Below are 15,562 nucleotides of genomic sequence, written 5' to 3' on the forward strand. Positions count from 1 at the left end.
CCCAGTTCACCGCGCTGCCCTGACCCTATTGCTATTTCGTTCACTCTGAAGTTGGCTTGCCTTTTGATGAAGCTATTTCATACCCAGGGTGCTCTCCTGGCTGCTCCCAGTGCTCGCTCACCACCAAGAGGCATTCCACCATCCCACTCCCACTCGCTGCTTGGCCTGAAGTGCGGTGAAATCGGTCCTCCCTACCCAGACAGAGCACAGGACAATAGCTGAAATACAGACTTCTTCTCTGTAAATGTCAGCACTGGAATTTCAAACATCTGAGAGCTTAAAAAAGACATTTGGCAAATGTTTATTTTCTTTGAATCCACGGTCTCTCCCTGCTCTGCCTCAGAGATGTGTCTCTGCTGTTCAGATTTCAAAGATGCATCTTTGCTCGTTACACAGTGCAAACCTCACTGTGGGCATTATAGGTGAAGTCGCATTGCTAGTCAAGCACAAGTTAAAATACCCTTTTTTTCCCCCCAGTATACGCATAGAAAATCATTAAGTGCTTCAACACATTTTTGCAGTTAGAGCCAACAAGGCCTCTGACAGGAGAAGGGGGCCCTGCTGAAGTCAGTACTGAGATACACTGTTGGGATTGGAACTGGTAGATGTGCAACGTAAGAAATAGCAAAAGGAAGTATTTAGAATCAAGAGATGCCAAAACTGCAATCAGCAAATGAAAGGCTAAAACTGATGAGTAGATCTGGATGCTTTCTCTATTATTTATTTTTATTATTTAAGCTGTGCTATGCAACCCTCTTGTTACAAGAAATGCTCGGTAACCACTCACCGCAGTGTGTGGTGCAGCTTTCCACTACATCAGCTTGGAAAACCCAGGGTTTTACATCCAATGGGATCTGTGTGACATCAGTTACATGCCAGAGAATAGAATTATGGTGTTTGTGGAAATGGAAACATGGCCACCGAGAACGTTTGCCTCAAAACTGACGAGCACTAAAAGTGCCCAAAGGAAAGACAGCGACAAACGTGAGAACCAAGTGACTGCACAGAGCTGCAAGAGTTTGTGGATTTCCCCAAATGACCAAACCCGCTGCTGACAGCAAGGTAATGCTGCAAGGGCAGGGCCTGCAGAGCCAGAGTGACAGCAGGGTCAAGGTGTGCGTGGGCAGTGCTGCAGGTGGCTGCCAGGGAGAGCTGAGGGACGTCATTGCCAAACTCACACACACGCATCAGCAAAAGCCACTGAAAGCAATGTGTCACTTGCTGCCAGGAAAGCAGCAAGACAACAGGTGAAAGTCTGAGAAGCAGAGCAGGCAGGACACATCTACCTCTCTGAAGGACCCCAAGCAGTCGGATGTGTTGACGGCATGAAACGTTTCTATTTAGGAACAGAAAACACAAAAGAACTGCTTCATAAATTATTCTGTTTTGGAGGAAGAGCGAACAGACTTGAAGGACAGGTGATGTCTCTGAAATATGTAAATGGCACTGAGCTGGTCCAAGCAATTACCTTTTCATTGCCTGGAACTTCAGACTAAAAGGAATGACTCACAAGAAAGAACAAGAAACAAAAGATGTGCTAAAAGGTAGAAGATGACGAAGGTAGATGGCATCGAGAGGAGAATCGAGGCGAGCGTGGAAGAGCTGAGTCCTGGCCTCTGAACAGCTGCTCCTGGGAAGAAGAGCAAAACAACCTACAGCACGGCACATCAGAAGACCATGCCAACGTGGGGGAGCTAGCTGCAAAAGCATCCAGAAAGGCAACCGTGATGACTAGTTCTAAACTTGTGAGTTCAAGAGAAATATAGCAGCTCTGTGAAAGTAAAGATCACGGATCTCACCTACTTTACTGTATATCTGCTATTTTAAAGCTTTCCTAGCAAAGAGAATTGCTGAAAATAATGCAGTCTGATGATTTATTGCTGTTAAAGAAAACTGCAGGCATGAATGTATCAGACAGCCCGGTAGTGAGAAGGGTGAAGGCAAAACTAAAAGGCACTGGAAACATCCACGGAGACGAGCCAACAGCTGTGCAACTGATGTGAAAAGCAGCATCTGGGCCTCACAGAGCAAGATATAGCTGTGGCTGCCATATCTCCACATGCAGTTGTCTCCTAATCATCTGCAGGTACTCCTAGCTCTGGGTAGGAAGGGAAAGGAGAAAGTCAGATTTTGGCTGTTGGTGGTATTTTCAGTGCTCTGCACACAAATTCGGGATGCTCTTCCTGCATCAGCATGCATCCACTTCATTTTCTTCCATCAGAACCAAAGAAAGATTACTAAATTATAGCAATTACAGTCTGATGCTGAAAATGTACTAATACAGAACCTGCAAGGTCAATGTGAAAGAATGAATCAAGGAAAGGATCAAGAAAAGTGAACAGAGACGTGGATCTATAGAGGCTGCATAAGAAATACTGTGTACATTTAGTGCCACTCTTTTCATTAAGAAAAATACTGACAGCCCAAAGGCTGCAGAACAGCAATAAATCATTTGGGGGGGAGATATTAAGAGAAGTTTTAAATTTTGTGTACTTAGTGCTAAAAGATTAAGACATTATATACCCTTTGGGAATACAGGAAATGGGGAAGAGGAAGGACTGAAAATAACACAAGAAAACTTGTAAACTGTATAATGAGATATGCAGCACCCTTGTACTCTGATTACTATTTATGATCCTCTAACAGAAATGCTAAGTCACAGCCTGAAGCAGTGACTGAGCACCTGGTGGAAGGCAGGGCCAACCTGGGGAGCTCAGGTGTGTGCAATGAACCTGAGTGACCAGAAGAGGTGGAGCCAGGATCCACCCCTTCCCAGATCTCATTTAAGGGTTGGCAGTGGAGGTGAGAGCATCTCTTGCTGGAGATCCTTGCCTAGCTGTGGTCTTCTGAAGGTAAGCAGCTTTCTTCCTTTATTTTTGGGTCTGCTGCATTTGGGTTCATTCACATTTGCTGTAGCCAAAGACTTTTCCACTCTCCTGTTACTGTGGTACTTTCCACCCTGTTATAGCATTACAGTTCCACAGTAATTTCGAAGCTCAACTTTTCACATTTGTACCAAGCTTTTTATCCCATGTTATTCAAGCAGCGGGAGCATTTCATTTGTAATCTACTGAGCACAAGAAGAACTCCAAAGAGAAAAGAGCCCAGCAGGTGAGCATGTAAAGGAGACAATGACAGCGATGAAGAACCTTGTGATGTTCTCACAGGTCTTTCTTACAAATCCAATTTGAATTTGGAAGAGTGAAATAGCCATTATCCTACCACCATGCCTGATGTGTTCAACTCCCTCATTTGGAAGAGCAGAGCTCCCTCTTGTGGCTCCTGAATGTGGATGTGGCAGGAAAAAACAGAGAGATGGAAGGATGAGAGACTCCTCGTGGGATTTTAGCTGTAGAAAAATGGAATTAAAATGAAAACACAGTAGGGAGGACAGGTGGATTCTCTTAAAGGAAGTACTGTTGCCCATACTTGAATGCTGACTCTGAAACTGCATTCTCTGATATTCTAACTTCCTCTGTTAGGCCTTTCTGCAGCTGAACGGACTTCCATGAAAAGCTCTCAGACCTCTTAACAGGTTTCTGCTTCTAGCTCAGTCACAGGTGAGGGGTAAGGAAAACAGAATAAGGACTACAGTGAAGGCACAGGCAGTGCCATGCACTGGAGCTGTTTGAGTAAGAAAACTACTGGTGTCAGGAAGCCAAGAAATACACACCTGATTATGAGAGTGAGAGGTTTATGTACTGAAATGCTGCAACAACAAGCATCTGAAGAGAGAAAATAGCACTTCTTAAAACTACCAGGCAGTCTTAGCCCTGCCATTAGCAGAGAAGCTTCTGCTCAAGCCCTAGCACTGCTCTTTCCTCCTGCAAACTTCCTGCACCAACTATCCAAAACCACAGGAGGATGGAGCCACACACCAGTGAGCAAATGCCCGTGCAATAGCATTACTCTGCACTGCGTGGTGTCTGCTGAGTCCTGTGCATGGGGTATGTGAAAGAGAGCTCTCTCACCCATTCATTCCTCACTTGAAGGGAGGAGCATCACTGCAAACAGCCCCTTGTTTGGAAGAACAGAGTTGGATGACTGCTGGATGAGTTCTTAAAAAGGATTTGAAGACCACCAGGTTGTTCTCCTAGCAGAGAGCTTTGTAAGCCCAAGGGATAACTGTGAAAAAGAGTAGCCCTTTGAAGCAAGGAGGGGAAATGTACCCAAAGCAGAACCTGTCACAGCACTCTTAATGAACCCCAGCTCTACTTGGTAGTCTCTAAATGACATTACCTCTCTGCTGCAAAAACAGGATCAAACCCATGGAACACCAACTGGCAGAGAAGCAGCAATCACTCTTATGAGTCCAGAACAGCACCAGAATGTAAGAGGGAATCAAGATCTTGATTCATAGGCTGGTGCTCACACAAGATCCTGCTTCCAGAGTGCAGGACAAAAAAAGAATCAATTTCTTACCGTGAAAAGAAATTACCATGCTGTCAGCATTTTGCTATTAGTGAAACATTTCCTTTCTAACTCCAGTTAAAAGCAATATTTTTCTAAAGAGCAATCCTCTTAAAAAAATTGTATAGAAATCAGTTTATAAACAGGGAGATATCCTTAAATACTCAATCAAGTAATAAACCTAGCAGATGAAAGGCAGACTAATTAAAATAACAGTACAATCTCCCTTTGACAAACGCATACAGGACTCAAAAATACGCTTGTTGGAGTACCTAATCATAATCAGATTTGGTAATTTGCTGTATCAAAACAAAAAGGAAACATTTTCAGAATTGATCATTCAGTTCATGTCACTTTTATGGAGATTACTTTCTATTGATCAACATTTAAATAGTAGTTGAAAAGAGAAAGATGAGAAAAGGATAAGAAGTATCTTTACATGCTACATACAGCATGAACCGATAAAAGCAAAATGAATTAGATCTCTATAGCCAAATCAACCCTGCACATGGGCTCACTGTAATGAAGATAATTACAAATGAAAAAGATGGCTCTTCGTGCTTTGGCCTTAACAAAAGGGGAGTTTTAAAATGAAGTTAGAGCTTAATATGCTCAGAATGAAGTTTCCTATGCAGTAATTATGTTCTGCGTGAAGCTGAACCATCGTTGGCTTCCGAAGGGCACGAATGCTGGTTTGTTTTCTGAACAGCACTTCCTACCTGTGGATTCCAGCTGGGGTCCAGTTTTTTCACTGTAGCAACGTACTCCTGCATAGCCTGATGAGGACTGGTGTCTCCCAGGGCTTTCCAAGCTTCCCTAGGGCAGAGAGCAATGTATCAGTGAGCCTCCCTGAGACAGAACAGCGTGTTTTTATGGTGTCATCAGTAAACGAAGGAAGAAGATCGATTTATATGTTTTCAAGGGGTGTAAAGCCACCTCCCATTCAGTTTGAAGTGGTCAACTTCTCAGTGAAGCCATGAATGGCTAGTGCAGGTGCAGCACTTTGCTGTGAAAGCATCTTTAAGGGCACCTAGATCTAGATTGGAACACGTTTTGTGTTCTAACTTAGATTCAGCTAGCTTGGCTGTTTTTACAGTGTTCAGCCTGGAGAAAAGAAGGCTGCAGCCTTTCAGTACCTAAAGGGAGCCTACAAACAGGAGGGGAATCAACTCCTTAAAAAGGTAGATAACTGCAGGACAAGGGGAAATGGTTTGAAGTTGAGGGAGGGAAGATTGAGGTTGGATGTCAGGGGGAAGTTCTTTACAGAGAGAGTGGTGAGGTACTGGAACAGCTGCCCAGAGAGGCTGTGGATGCCCCATCCATCCCTGGAGGTGTTCAAGGCCAGGTTGGATGGGGCCCTGGGCTGCTGGGAAATGGGGAGGTTGGTGGCCCTGCATGTGGCAGGGGGTTGGAGATTCATCATCCTTGAGGTCCCTTCCAACCCTGGCCATTCTGTGATTCTCATGGTATGCAGCCAATTCTGGATGTGGAAGGTGAAGGCAGACTGGGCTTTTATGTCCACAGGAGGCAGTTAGCTGTAAGCTGTTCAGGTTGAAAATTCTGACTTGATGATGTCTGCTGCATTGCAGGCCTGCAATACCAGTAAGACCAGTATCCTTCTTCTTGCACAAGAAAGGCTATGTTTTTGTGAAGACAATCCTATATTAAAAGCCATTCAGTGGCAGGCTCTTTGATGTGACATCCTCAAAGTGAGGTCTGTAACACAACACAGAGTAGAACCAGAAGTCTCTAAGACTTACGATTTCCTCTTACCATTTCTGCTTCCCCTCAAAATCAAAGAAGCTTGGCTTTGGAGTGTTACAGGTTCCGAATTTCACCTAAAAAATAAAAAAATAAAAATTCCTTATGTTAGAACAAATCAAGTGGAACTCCTGAATGGTCTGAGAGGCATCCATCCAGCTGTATGGGAAGCACCAGCTGCCAGTGAGCTGAGGCCTGAGCAGAAGTGCCTGAGGTGAAGCAGTGTGATGGGAGGAGGCCACAGTGGCAGAACCAAGGCAGGGTTACAGATGGGCACTGCTGCAGGAAGAGTGTGGTCTTGTACACGGCTTTTGTGGCTCAACTCTTGTTCAGGAACACCAGAACAGACATGGCACCCAAACTAATGCAGATGGACAAGAAATCTTTTATTCAGTGTGAAATGGACTTGGTGCCAGCAGGACTTCTGTGGCCAGCTTTCCACAGAAAGGCATCCCGACATGACAAGCACAAAGCCATTTCTGTCAGTGCGGGGTGCAGCTCAATGATCTTCGAGGTCCCTTCCAAGCAAAGCCATTCTATGATGCTGTGGCCTGCAGGAGGGCAGGGGCTGCTGGCAGAGCATCCTGTTAGCCAAGCGAGACCCAACTGCCTTCACCCTTCTTGTTTAGAAATGAAATACGCCCCAGCGTTCAGGCAGGTGAAGTGCTTAAATCAACCTCACCTTAGCAAGGTGGGGATTTTCTGCTGAGGAGAGAATCATTAATCAGGCTTTAAAGAGAGCGTGCCTACACTGAGAGATATTTATTAGTTACACTATGTTTTCATTTAAGTGTGAGAGACTGTGACTGAAATTAATTTGCCGTGCATCTGACTGCCTGTGAGTAAGCAGTCCATCCAAATTAGGATCCCAGCTGGCCTGTAAAACAGTGCACTGCGTTCCATGGAGGAAGAAGGGAAAGGACAAGCAGCAGTTAAGCCCTGTAAATCAATCACCATTCATTTGTACTGCCAATGCTTTCTCCTGTGCTCAGATGTGGTCTGGACCATTTGTTTTATACAACAAAACATGGAAATAAAATGCAAACTCATCATGTGAGCAGAAAGTGCCTGCCTGGCAGTTCTTTGGTTCGGCGTGCAAGCAGGCCAAGTCAGACAAAAAAAAATCCCATCTTTTTTAATTGTTTGCTGCCATCATCAAAACAAGAGGGCAGTTCCTTCTCTCTAGATTTGGCATTCAAAGGCTGTTCCAGCCCTGGAAAGATTGTTAGTAGCATCAATAGTAATACAAATCAGGGAACAGTAGTTAAATTTCATCCATCAAGGGGGGGGGGGAAGTGGGTGGGGGGAAGTGCTGCTGTGCCCTGCTTGCTATTTTGAGATATATTAAAAAGGCTTGCAGTGGTTTTGCTGGAGAGAAGAAAATAACATTCTTGGCTTCCCTCGCTTTGCTGCAGGACTCCATAATGCGTCAGAAACCAAACGGGAATTCAGCGTTGGAGGAGACTGGATGCCGAGGATGGTGATTTTTACCTAAATATATCAACATAAAAACTGGAAAGAAAAAAAAAAAGCGTGGTGTAGGACTCGGTCCTGTTGCTTTCAGTAGAAAGCCTCAAATGCTGTTTTTTCTCCCCAGCTAGCAGAAAGATAAGAGCTGTGTTAGGATTTGAAGGCAGAGTTCCTCATTCTGGATCCACAAAATAATTACTGACGGTCTCCAGGGGCTGACTGGTCACTTGGTGCTTAGCTCTCCTCATTTACAGTTCATCAGCTGCATGAAAAGCAGTGTGCAGCCAGAATGTATTAAGTGCTTTCCTAGAATTCTTCTCTGTGCAGCTGCCGGCAGGCTTTGCTCCTAAACCACTGAGAAGCAGCTCTGAATGGGAACTGCCTCATTTGTGGCAATTTAGAAGCTGTGGGAGAAGCCTTCACCTGACGGCTGGAGGTGACAGCACTCAGAAGAGTGCCTGCATAGACGGATGCTCAGAGCTGTGCTCAGTTAAGCTGGTTGTCAGCAGGGCACAAGGGAATCTAAGGAAATATCACACAAGGATGCTAACCCTGCAGACTGAGGGCAGCAGGTCCCTGCTTTGCTCGCAGTCACACTGCTAACGCTGGCTCAGTTCCATCCTCATCTTGCCACTGCAGGCTCAAGGCATGGATTGCACAAGTGATTTGCCCAGAGCCTCGTGGAAAGCAGGAGGAGAAGCAGCACTCCAGCCCAGCGTCCTGCCATCCAGTCTGATCTTCCTCCTGTGCTGAGGCAGAGCCATAAACTCAGCACCATCAGCTGAAAAGCTCACTGGAGATGACAACTAAGCAATTCCCTCATTTTCGAGTCTCTGACACATAAACAAAATCAGAGAGAAAAGTAATAAAATCCTGAAATGGCCTCCAATAAAAGGTAATAAAATTCCAGGAAAACAGTTATATACCCAAACAGTTTGAAATAAATAATATACAGTATCTTAACAGAGAGCTCAGCTGTTACTGTCACCCCCTTTTATGATGGTGCTGTGTCTTAAATCAAAGCCCTCAGTGACATAAAACACTAAACTGAGGAAAGACAAGGATGCCAAATCAAGGGCAGCGGACAGATCTGAGTCAGCACCTTTTGTGTGCTAGCAATACTACTGTCCACTGGAGTAATATATTAGCAGCCCATTATGCATACTGATACTGCTGCTATAATTAAATAGAGAAAACTTGCATTAAGCACCATCGTTTTGATTTAAAGCACAAAATGCTGCAGAACTCCAAGCTAGCAGAGCCTAACCCTGAGCTAGCTGTGCTAGCAAACTCCTCCTCTCCCCTGCCAGCACTGCCTGCTCCAGCATTGTGGCCTTCCTGGCCAGCCAAAGGCATGGAGGCCCAAAGCAGGAGGCACACAGGCACTGTTTGTGCATTCTGGGACAAGAGGAGATGGAAGATCTCTGGTTCCTCACCTGGAGGGGACTGGAGACCTGTGCTGACTGCAGTAGTTGCTGCCTTTTCTTGACTGGTATCACAACTTGTGAAACAGCTTCTGATTTCAGTAACTGCAGCTCTTCTGAAGCACCAGGAAACCCTCTGCTGCTGGCTGAGGGCTAAGTAACACCTCCTATTTGCCGTCGAGGACAGCTACAAAGCACTTGTAGGTGGTGAGAAGTGAGAGGTTATTTGAAACGAATCTGAGAATGCAGATAAGCCGCAGCAGAGACAACGCTATTTCTTTTCATCTCCTTCTATGCATGACCTTAGTTCCTAGAAGCTCTCCTGGCACTTTCCCCCACCCTTTCCTTTCTCTTACAAGGAATAAAGAGCCAGAGACCTGTTGAAGCACCAGAAGACCTGAAGACAAAGCTCCCACGTGACCAGCCTGCTCTGAGACAATTAATGGCCCACAAACCACAGCTAAGGAGCCACCAGCTCAGGGGATAATTCAATACTGCATCAAAAAGATGGAAACGCTTTCGAGCAGCAGCAGGCCAGACAAGGGTATTCCACGTGAAAGAAAAATGTAACTTGGACTGTCTGCAGAATCATAGAATGATTTGGGTTGGAAGGAACCTCAAACCTCATCAAACCCCAACCCCTGCCGTGGGTACGGCTGCCAGCCACTGGATTGAGCTGCCCAGAGCCCCATCCGATGGCCTCGGGCACCTCCTGCTGAGCAAAACAGACAGGGCCCAGTTCCACAGTCGCTTTTCAAGTGGATGCAAACTGAGCGGCCGGCAGTGCCGCCAGAGCCGTGTGCGCCCCATCCCTCAGTGCCCCGTGCCGAGGGGCTGCTGGGGGGCAGCCAGCCCCAGCCCAGGCAGGGACCAGCTGGGGGAGCTTTGGGGTCCCTCCGAGCTGGGAATGCTCCACAAGTGACCCAAGCACGTGGCAGAAACCAACCAGCTCAGCCTCCCGGCCCTTCCCCTCTTCCTCCCATCCCCTCCCCCCCGCAGGCGCCAGGCCTCTCGGCCCACTCGCAAGGCCCCGCGCCTCACCTGCTTGTAGCGAGCGTACAGGTACAGCAGCTGCTCCTTGCTGGCGCTGGGCAGCAGGGCGGGCAGCCGTTCGGCCGCCTGCTCGAACAAGGCGGACAGCTGCCGATCGGACGGATCCGACCCCGCCGAGCCCGAGCTCCCCTCGCCGCCGCTCCCGGCCGCCAGCGGGGGCGACGCCATGGCGCCGGTCCGCCCGCACCGCCGTCCCCCTGCGCGCCTCGGTACGGATCCGCGCCGCCCGACGGGAAACGCGCGCTGCGCCTGAGAGTTCCGGGATGCGTGCGGGCCTACCCCCATCAGGCGGACAACGGCCGCTGGGGGGCAGCGGCGGGCCGGCTGTGGGCCCAGGCTGCGAGGCCTCCTAGGGGTTGCTCCTTCCCGCCCTGTCGCTGTTACCTGGGAGCAGAGGCCGACCTCACCTCAGCACAACCTCCTTTTAGGAGCTGTAGAGCAGTGAGGTCTCCCCTGAGCTCCTCCACACTGCTCCATGCCATTCCCTCAGCCCCTCCCCATCACACTGTGCCCCACACCCCGCGCAGCTCCGTGCCCTTCTCCAAACACACTCCAGGACCTCGGTGTCTGGTAGTCAATGTCAGTATATTGCAGCGTGCGATCCAAATGGGGATCTGAAGGAAAGCGAGCACATCCCTCATTTAGTTGGTTGTTTTTTTTCAAGATATCGACAGAAGATCCCACAGCAAGATCCAGCAGGCCCAGAGCCAACCCCCAAACCCCTCTGCTGTGTGCTGACCCCAGCTACGAAAGGGATGGATGAGAGTTCAGCAGCTGCTGCTCAGGGTTTTCCCTATGAAAGGCTTTTTTCTTGCACTTTTCTTCTGAAGGCTCCTCCCCAGCAATCCCCCAGCATAATTTATACATATATATTTTAAAGAAAAACGTGCTATTTATAAATGATTCTATACACTCCCAATAAAGCAAGTGCCAGACTGTGCTGGCGGGAAGCCTACTGCCAACTTCTCCCTGCTCCAGTTAAGGAAGCAGATAATGCCCATTCTCGTAGCTTCTCCCAGCACCCAGCTGCAATAACAGCAAGGTGTTCCAAGCACACTGCTGGGCACTATGTCAGCATGGTTCCAGTGCAAGGACCTAATGCTTGCAGTCCTGCAACCCTTTAGTCCTGCACGTTGCAGGGGGGTGGACTGATGGACTGACAGGTCATGGGCTGGGCTGGGCTGGGCTCACCGAATGTGATGTGCTAAGACACGGCTAGGGTCAGGAAACACATCGGGAGGGAGGAACAAGACACCAGGACGTGAGGTTTTCAGTAAATTGTGGGTTATTAGAGCGGCAAGGCAGGTTATTTCTGGGCTCCTAACGAACTCATTGCTCCGCGGAGCCCAGCAGCGGTAACGCAGCACCGTGCGGCGATGCTCACCACGCCCGAGGCGCTGCGGGACACACGCAGCCGCCCCCCCATTGGGGCCACGCCCCCATCTTTAAGCCACGCCCCCGCCCAGGACACGCCCACACGCGGTGCCACGCCCACGTCCAAGGCCACGCCCCCGGCGGCGGTGGGCGGTGGCGAATGTTGCCGTGGCGACGCGGCGCTGCCGGCGGCCGGTTGGCTGGCGGGCGGCTGACGGCGGGAGGCGGCGGCGGGCCGGGGAAGATGGCGGCGGCCGAAGAGGCGGCGGCGGCGGCGGCTGCGGGGCGGCGCTGAGGAGGCCCCGAGGCGGGCCGAGGATCGGCGGGGCCGGGCGGGCGGGGGCCCATGTGCGGCGGCGGCGGCCCCCCCCCGCCCCGCAGTACCGGCGGCGGCCCGTTGGCAGGCAGGCGCCGCTAGGAGCGGCTCGGCGGCAGGATGAAGTTCGCCGAGCACCTCGCGGCGCACATCACCCCCGAATGGCGGAAGCAGTACATCCAGTACGAGGTGAGCCCGGCGACCTTCCCGGGGCTGGCGGCGGAGCCGTGCCCGGCGGGGCGGAGCGGAGCGCAGCGCTGTCCCGCAGCTGCGGGCTGAGCCGCCGAGCCCGGGCTCCGCTCGGCGCTCGGAGGCCGGCTTTCCTCCGCCGGGCCGCGGCTCTTGCGGCGCGCACGGCTCGCATTGATCTCCTGACGTCTCAACCGCGGCACCGTTACTGTGTCCGTCTCGCTTTCTCCGCCTGGCTCCTAAATAAAGGCGGCTTGGAGTCCAAACTGTCTCGGAATCCTTTCTGAGCGATACGAAATAACCCCTCCCAGCCCTGCTTTTCGCTCCTAAGTTGTCAAACTCTTTGTTGCTCTGCCCTGCTGCCCGCGCGTACCGCAGCGTTCGGCACTCGGGAGCCGGCGGCGGTGCGGGTGCAGCCGGGGGCGTGCAGCCCTCCTTTGTGCCGGCAAACACCGCCTCGTTGCTCAGCCGAGGGGAAGGCAGAGCGCCGCTTCCAGTACTCGCATGCGGTTTTTCCCGCAGCGTGCGTGGCTGCGGTCGGGTCGTTGCCGTGTCTTTTCATTTGGACAGCTCAGATCTTCTTAACGAAAGCGGGAACGGTGCGCCTAACCCACGGACTCGTGTGGGTCTTGTGATCGAGCTGGGAAAAGACCAGCCCCGTTTCCAGGGATTACCGCGTCGAAGGCTGGGAGGTGGGACAGGCGCTGCCTCCGGCTCCCGTGCAGCCCCCCATATTTCCCCAGCCCGATGCGTGTGGTTATTTCCTCGGCACAGCAGCTGCTGACCCCGGGTTGCAATGTGGCAGAGCCCAAGGAGGCTGAGCCCCCACCGGGGAGGTGAGCGGCCCTGCCCTGCTGTAGGGGCAGCAGGGGGAGGCTGTGATCTGGTGACGTCAGGGAGAAGAACGAGACGTTGTGTTTTCAGGACCTAAAAATGACGTTTTGCTGTCGGGTGGTCTCTCATCATTTTCAGCCTGCAAAGTTATTGTCGGTAACGTTGGCCTTCCCCTCCAGCAGTTATCTGTGCTGTGATTGTTGAGGGCAGGTGCGTGGTCTGGGGAAGAGCTTAGGCAGGGAAAAGCCTGTTGGCTTTCATTAAATGGGGAAAAAGATGTATTTTGGTACCTATAGCTTAGATTATCTTGCAGCAAGAGCGCAGCAGTGGCCATTGCTGTCTGTGTGCTTCTTAAGAGCAAGCAATAGGCACGTGAGAAGACAGACTGATGATGTATGCTGTTCTGTTTCATTCAGCTTTTGGCAAAGACGTTGGCCGTGGCTGAGTGAATGCAAGCACTGAGTTTTACAAACCCCTGATTGCCTCAGTATGCCTCTAGAATGGGAAATCAGAAGGAAAAGATTGCACAAATGGTAGAACGGCTCGAGTTGGAAGGAATGGAACAGCACAAAGCGTGACATTCCGTGCTATGCTCACTGCTGGCAGGTCTGGGAGCTCAGCTTGCCATCACCCCTTGTGTTGTGAACTGCCCCTTTGCTTCCCATGGAGCAAAAATAAAATAGGAGAGCAAACAAAATCCTGTCTTTCCGTGTTGGCCAACAGCATTCTCTCTTTCAAGCAGACAAAACTGGACAAATTAAAGTGACTCACAGATGAATCTCAGAGGATGCTTTTTCCTACAAACGTGCCTTTGTGGCTGCAGTGAAGTTGTTGGAGTGCCAGGCCTCTGTTTGTCCACTAATTGCAATGTGGATTTGCTGTTGTGTGCATCCCTGAAGCTCCTGCAGAAGGAGGGGAGCGTGGCTCAGCCTGCTCTCATGTGCCAGTGTGATGGAGGCCTGCCTTTACACTTGGCAGATGGCAATTCTCTGCTGGTTTCTCCATCCTGAATTTGTTTATCCGAGCACAGAAAGCTCTTTACTGAACTCTTTAATCGGCATGCTGTCTTTTTTCTTTCATGTTTTCTCATCTATTTGACTTCCCTCCTCTCCAAAGGGGACCTTGGGCTCTGCCTGCTTCTGTCTTTGGACAGGGGCAGCAGGTTGAGAAGTTCTAAAGCCTGTTTTCCCCCCGTGAAAAATGTACAGGTAGGCGAGGGTGGCTGGCAGGATGAGAAAGGGGAAGGCGTTCTGCATTGGTGGCTTTTTCTTTTGACCACTTGATGCATGGCACAGGATCACGTGCTGCCAGCTGGTGAGTCATGGGAGGAAGGGGGCAGAGCAGCCATGGTCAGCCGGAACGTAGGAATGGGTTGTGTCACTGGGATGGGGATCATCCAGCAGTGGCTTAGCTGGGAAAACAATTCTGCAAGTGACCTTTGTTGAGACCTCTGGAACGAGACCTTTGGGAGATGCCTGAGCTGCCTGTTTGCTGGCCGCCTGTGACACCTTGCGATAAACAGACGTGTCCTTTAGACCCTCTGTTTGCTTAGCAGTGTGTTACAACAGCGCTGAGCTGCTCCTTGCTGAGCTTGTGGTTTTCCCTGTGAGGGCGTCGGGGTGGTGGTGGTTCAGGCTGTGCTGACCCAGGGCAGGAAGGGGCAGAGCGTGGAGTGTGGGGCTGTGGGATGTGTTGGGTGATGGGCAGCAGGCCTCGAGGACCCCAGTGACTGGTGTGCATTACATTTCTGTAGGTTCACAAGGCAGCAAATGAGCTCTAATTCTCACAGCAGGTGTGTGTGTGTGAAGCCTGCTCGTGTTCTTTGTGTATGTAGGGATGCTTGCCTTCATCGAGTGACTTGCTATAAGTGAATAACTGCAGGACAAATGGGTCTTGCCCCTTTACTTCTAGTTCCCAAACTGGTTCAGGTTACTCCATCAGCCTCCAAACCCCACCTCAGGTTATTTGGTGCTGTGTTGCCCTTGAGACCCCTCCTTGGGAGAAGGCAATCACTCGTGTTTCCTAATCTGGTCCGTCACCCTGTCTTCAGCTTTTAGAATACGTGTGTGTTCCTGTACTGCTGTATAACAGTGATAGATCCCCGAGGCTTCTTTATCTCTGTTTGCCTTGACAAGCTCCTTTCTCTGTCACGCCACAGGTTTTCTAACAAACCTCGAGCATCCTACCAACCTGGAAGCCTTTTTCTGAAAGAGTACGTTCTAAAATACGGTTGGAATAACAAAAGCAGATTAGTAATACAACAAGCTTTAGATGAAGGGGTCAATAAATGAGAACATGTGTTTCTTTTGCTAGCAGAAATATGTGTAATAGCATTACCAACACGTCCCATAGCTTTGTGTGTCAGTCTGGAGGAATCAAAGGACTTTAATTGCTTTTGTTTTCAAGCAAGCGTATCAAAACGTAATTTTTATTTGATTCTGACTGCATTCTTTGTTCTGCCCCTCCAGGCTTTAAAAGAGATGCTGTATGCAGCCGTGGACCAGGCCCCTTCTATAGAAGGTAAGCACGTGCTCGCTGAGAATTGTGTTTTTCTTGGCATTGGATACTGGACGTGCAGTAGTGTTATTTTTCTGTCCTCAGTCCTCCTAAATTGGTCAAGTCAATACACTGATGGGCAAACGCTCGGCCTTCCGCAGCCTGCGTGCTATTTGGGATTGTTGGAACTCTTTGTCCTCTGTCATCAGCACAGTAAATGGCTTTGTATAGCTTG

The 15,562-nt window shown here is 49.9% G+C and overlaps 2 protein-coding genes across 3 annotated transcripts in view; one reads left to right on the forward strand and one right to left on the reverse strand.

The window, feature by feature from the left end:
* Positions 1–10,348, reverse strand: part of ACBD6 (acyl-CoA binding domain containing 6) — a 69,919-nt gene extending 59,571 nt beyond the window's left edge. The window contains exons 1-3 of one of the 2 annotated variants that reach the window (XR_014885146.1): positions 10,107–10,348; positions 6,184–6,248; positions 5,130–5,226 (exon numbers count right to left, since the gene is read on the reverse strand). Coding sequence is in view for 1 of the 2 variants with exons in the window: in XM_085231313.1 (XP_085087439.1) it covers positions 5,130–5,226; positions 6,184–6,248; positions 10,107–10,286 (342 nt within the window). In the remaining variant the exon portion in view is untranslated. The remainder of the gene's footprint in view (positions 1–5,129; positions 5,227–6,183; positions 6,249–10,106) is intronic. The other variant, XM_085231313.1, reaches the window with a different exon arrangement.
* A 1,305-nt stretch (positions 10,349–11,653) lies between these two features.
* The window catches only part of XPR1 (xenotropic and polytropic retrovirus receptor 1), a 76,467-nt gene continuing 72,558 nt past the window's right edge, over positions 11,654–15,562 (forward strand). The window contains exons 1-2 of the mRNA XM_085232197.1: positions 11,654–11,997; positions 15,300–15,351. Coding sequence (XP_085088323.1) covers positions 11,929–11,997; positions 15,300–15,351 — 121 coding nt within the window. The 5' untranslated portion in view covers positions 11,654–11,928. The remainder of the gene's footprint in view (positions 11,998–15,299; positions 15,352–15,562) is intronic.

The sequence above is a fragment of the Meleagris gallopavo genome, chromosome 10 (assembly GCF_905368555.1).
Source record: "Meleagris gallopavo chromosome 10, MGAL_WU_HG_1.1, whole genome shotgun sequence".
Lineage (NCBI taxonomy): Eukaryota > Metazoa > Chordata > Aves > Galliformes > Phasianidae > Meleagris > Meleagris gallopavo.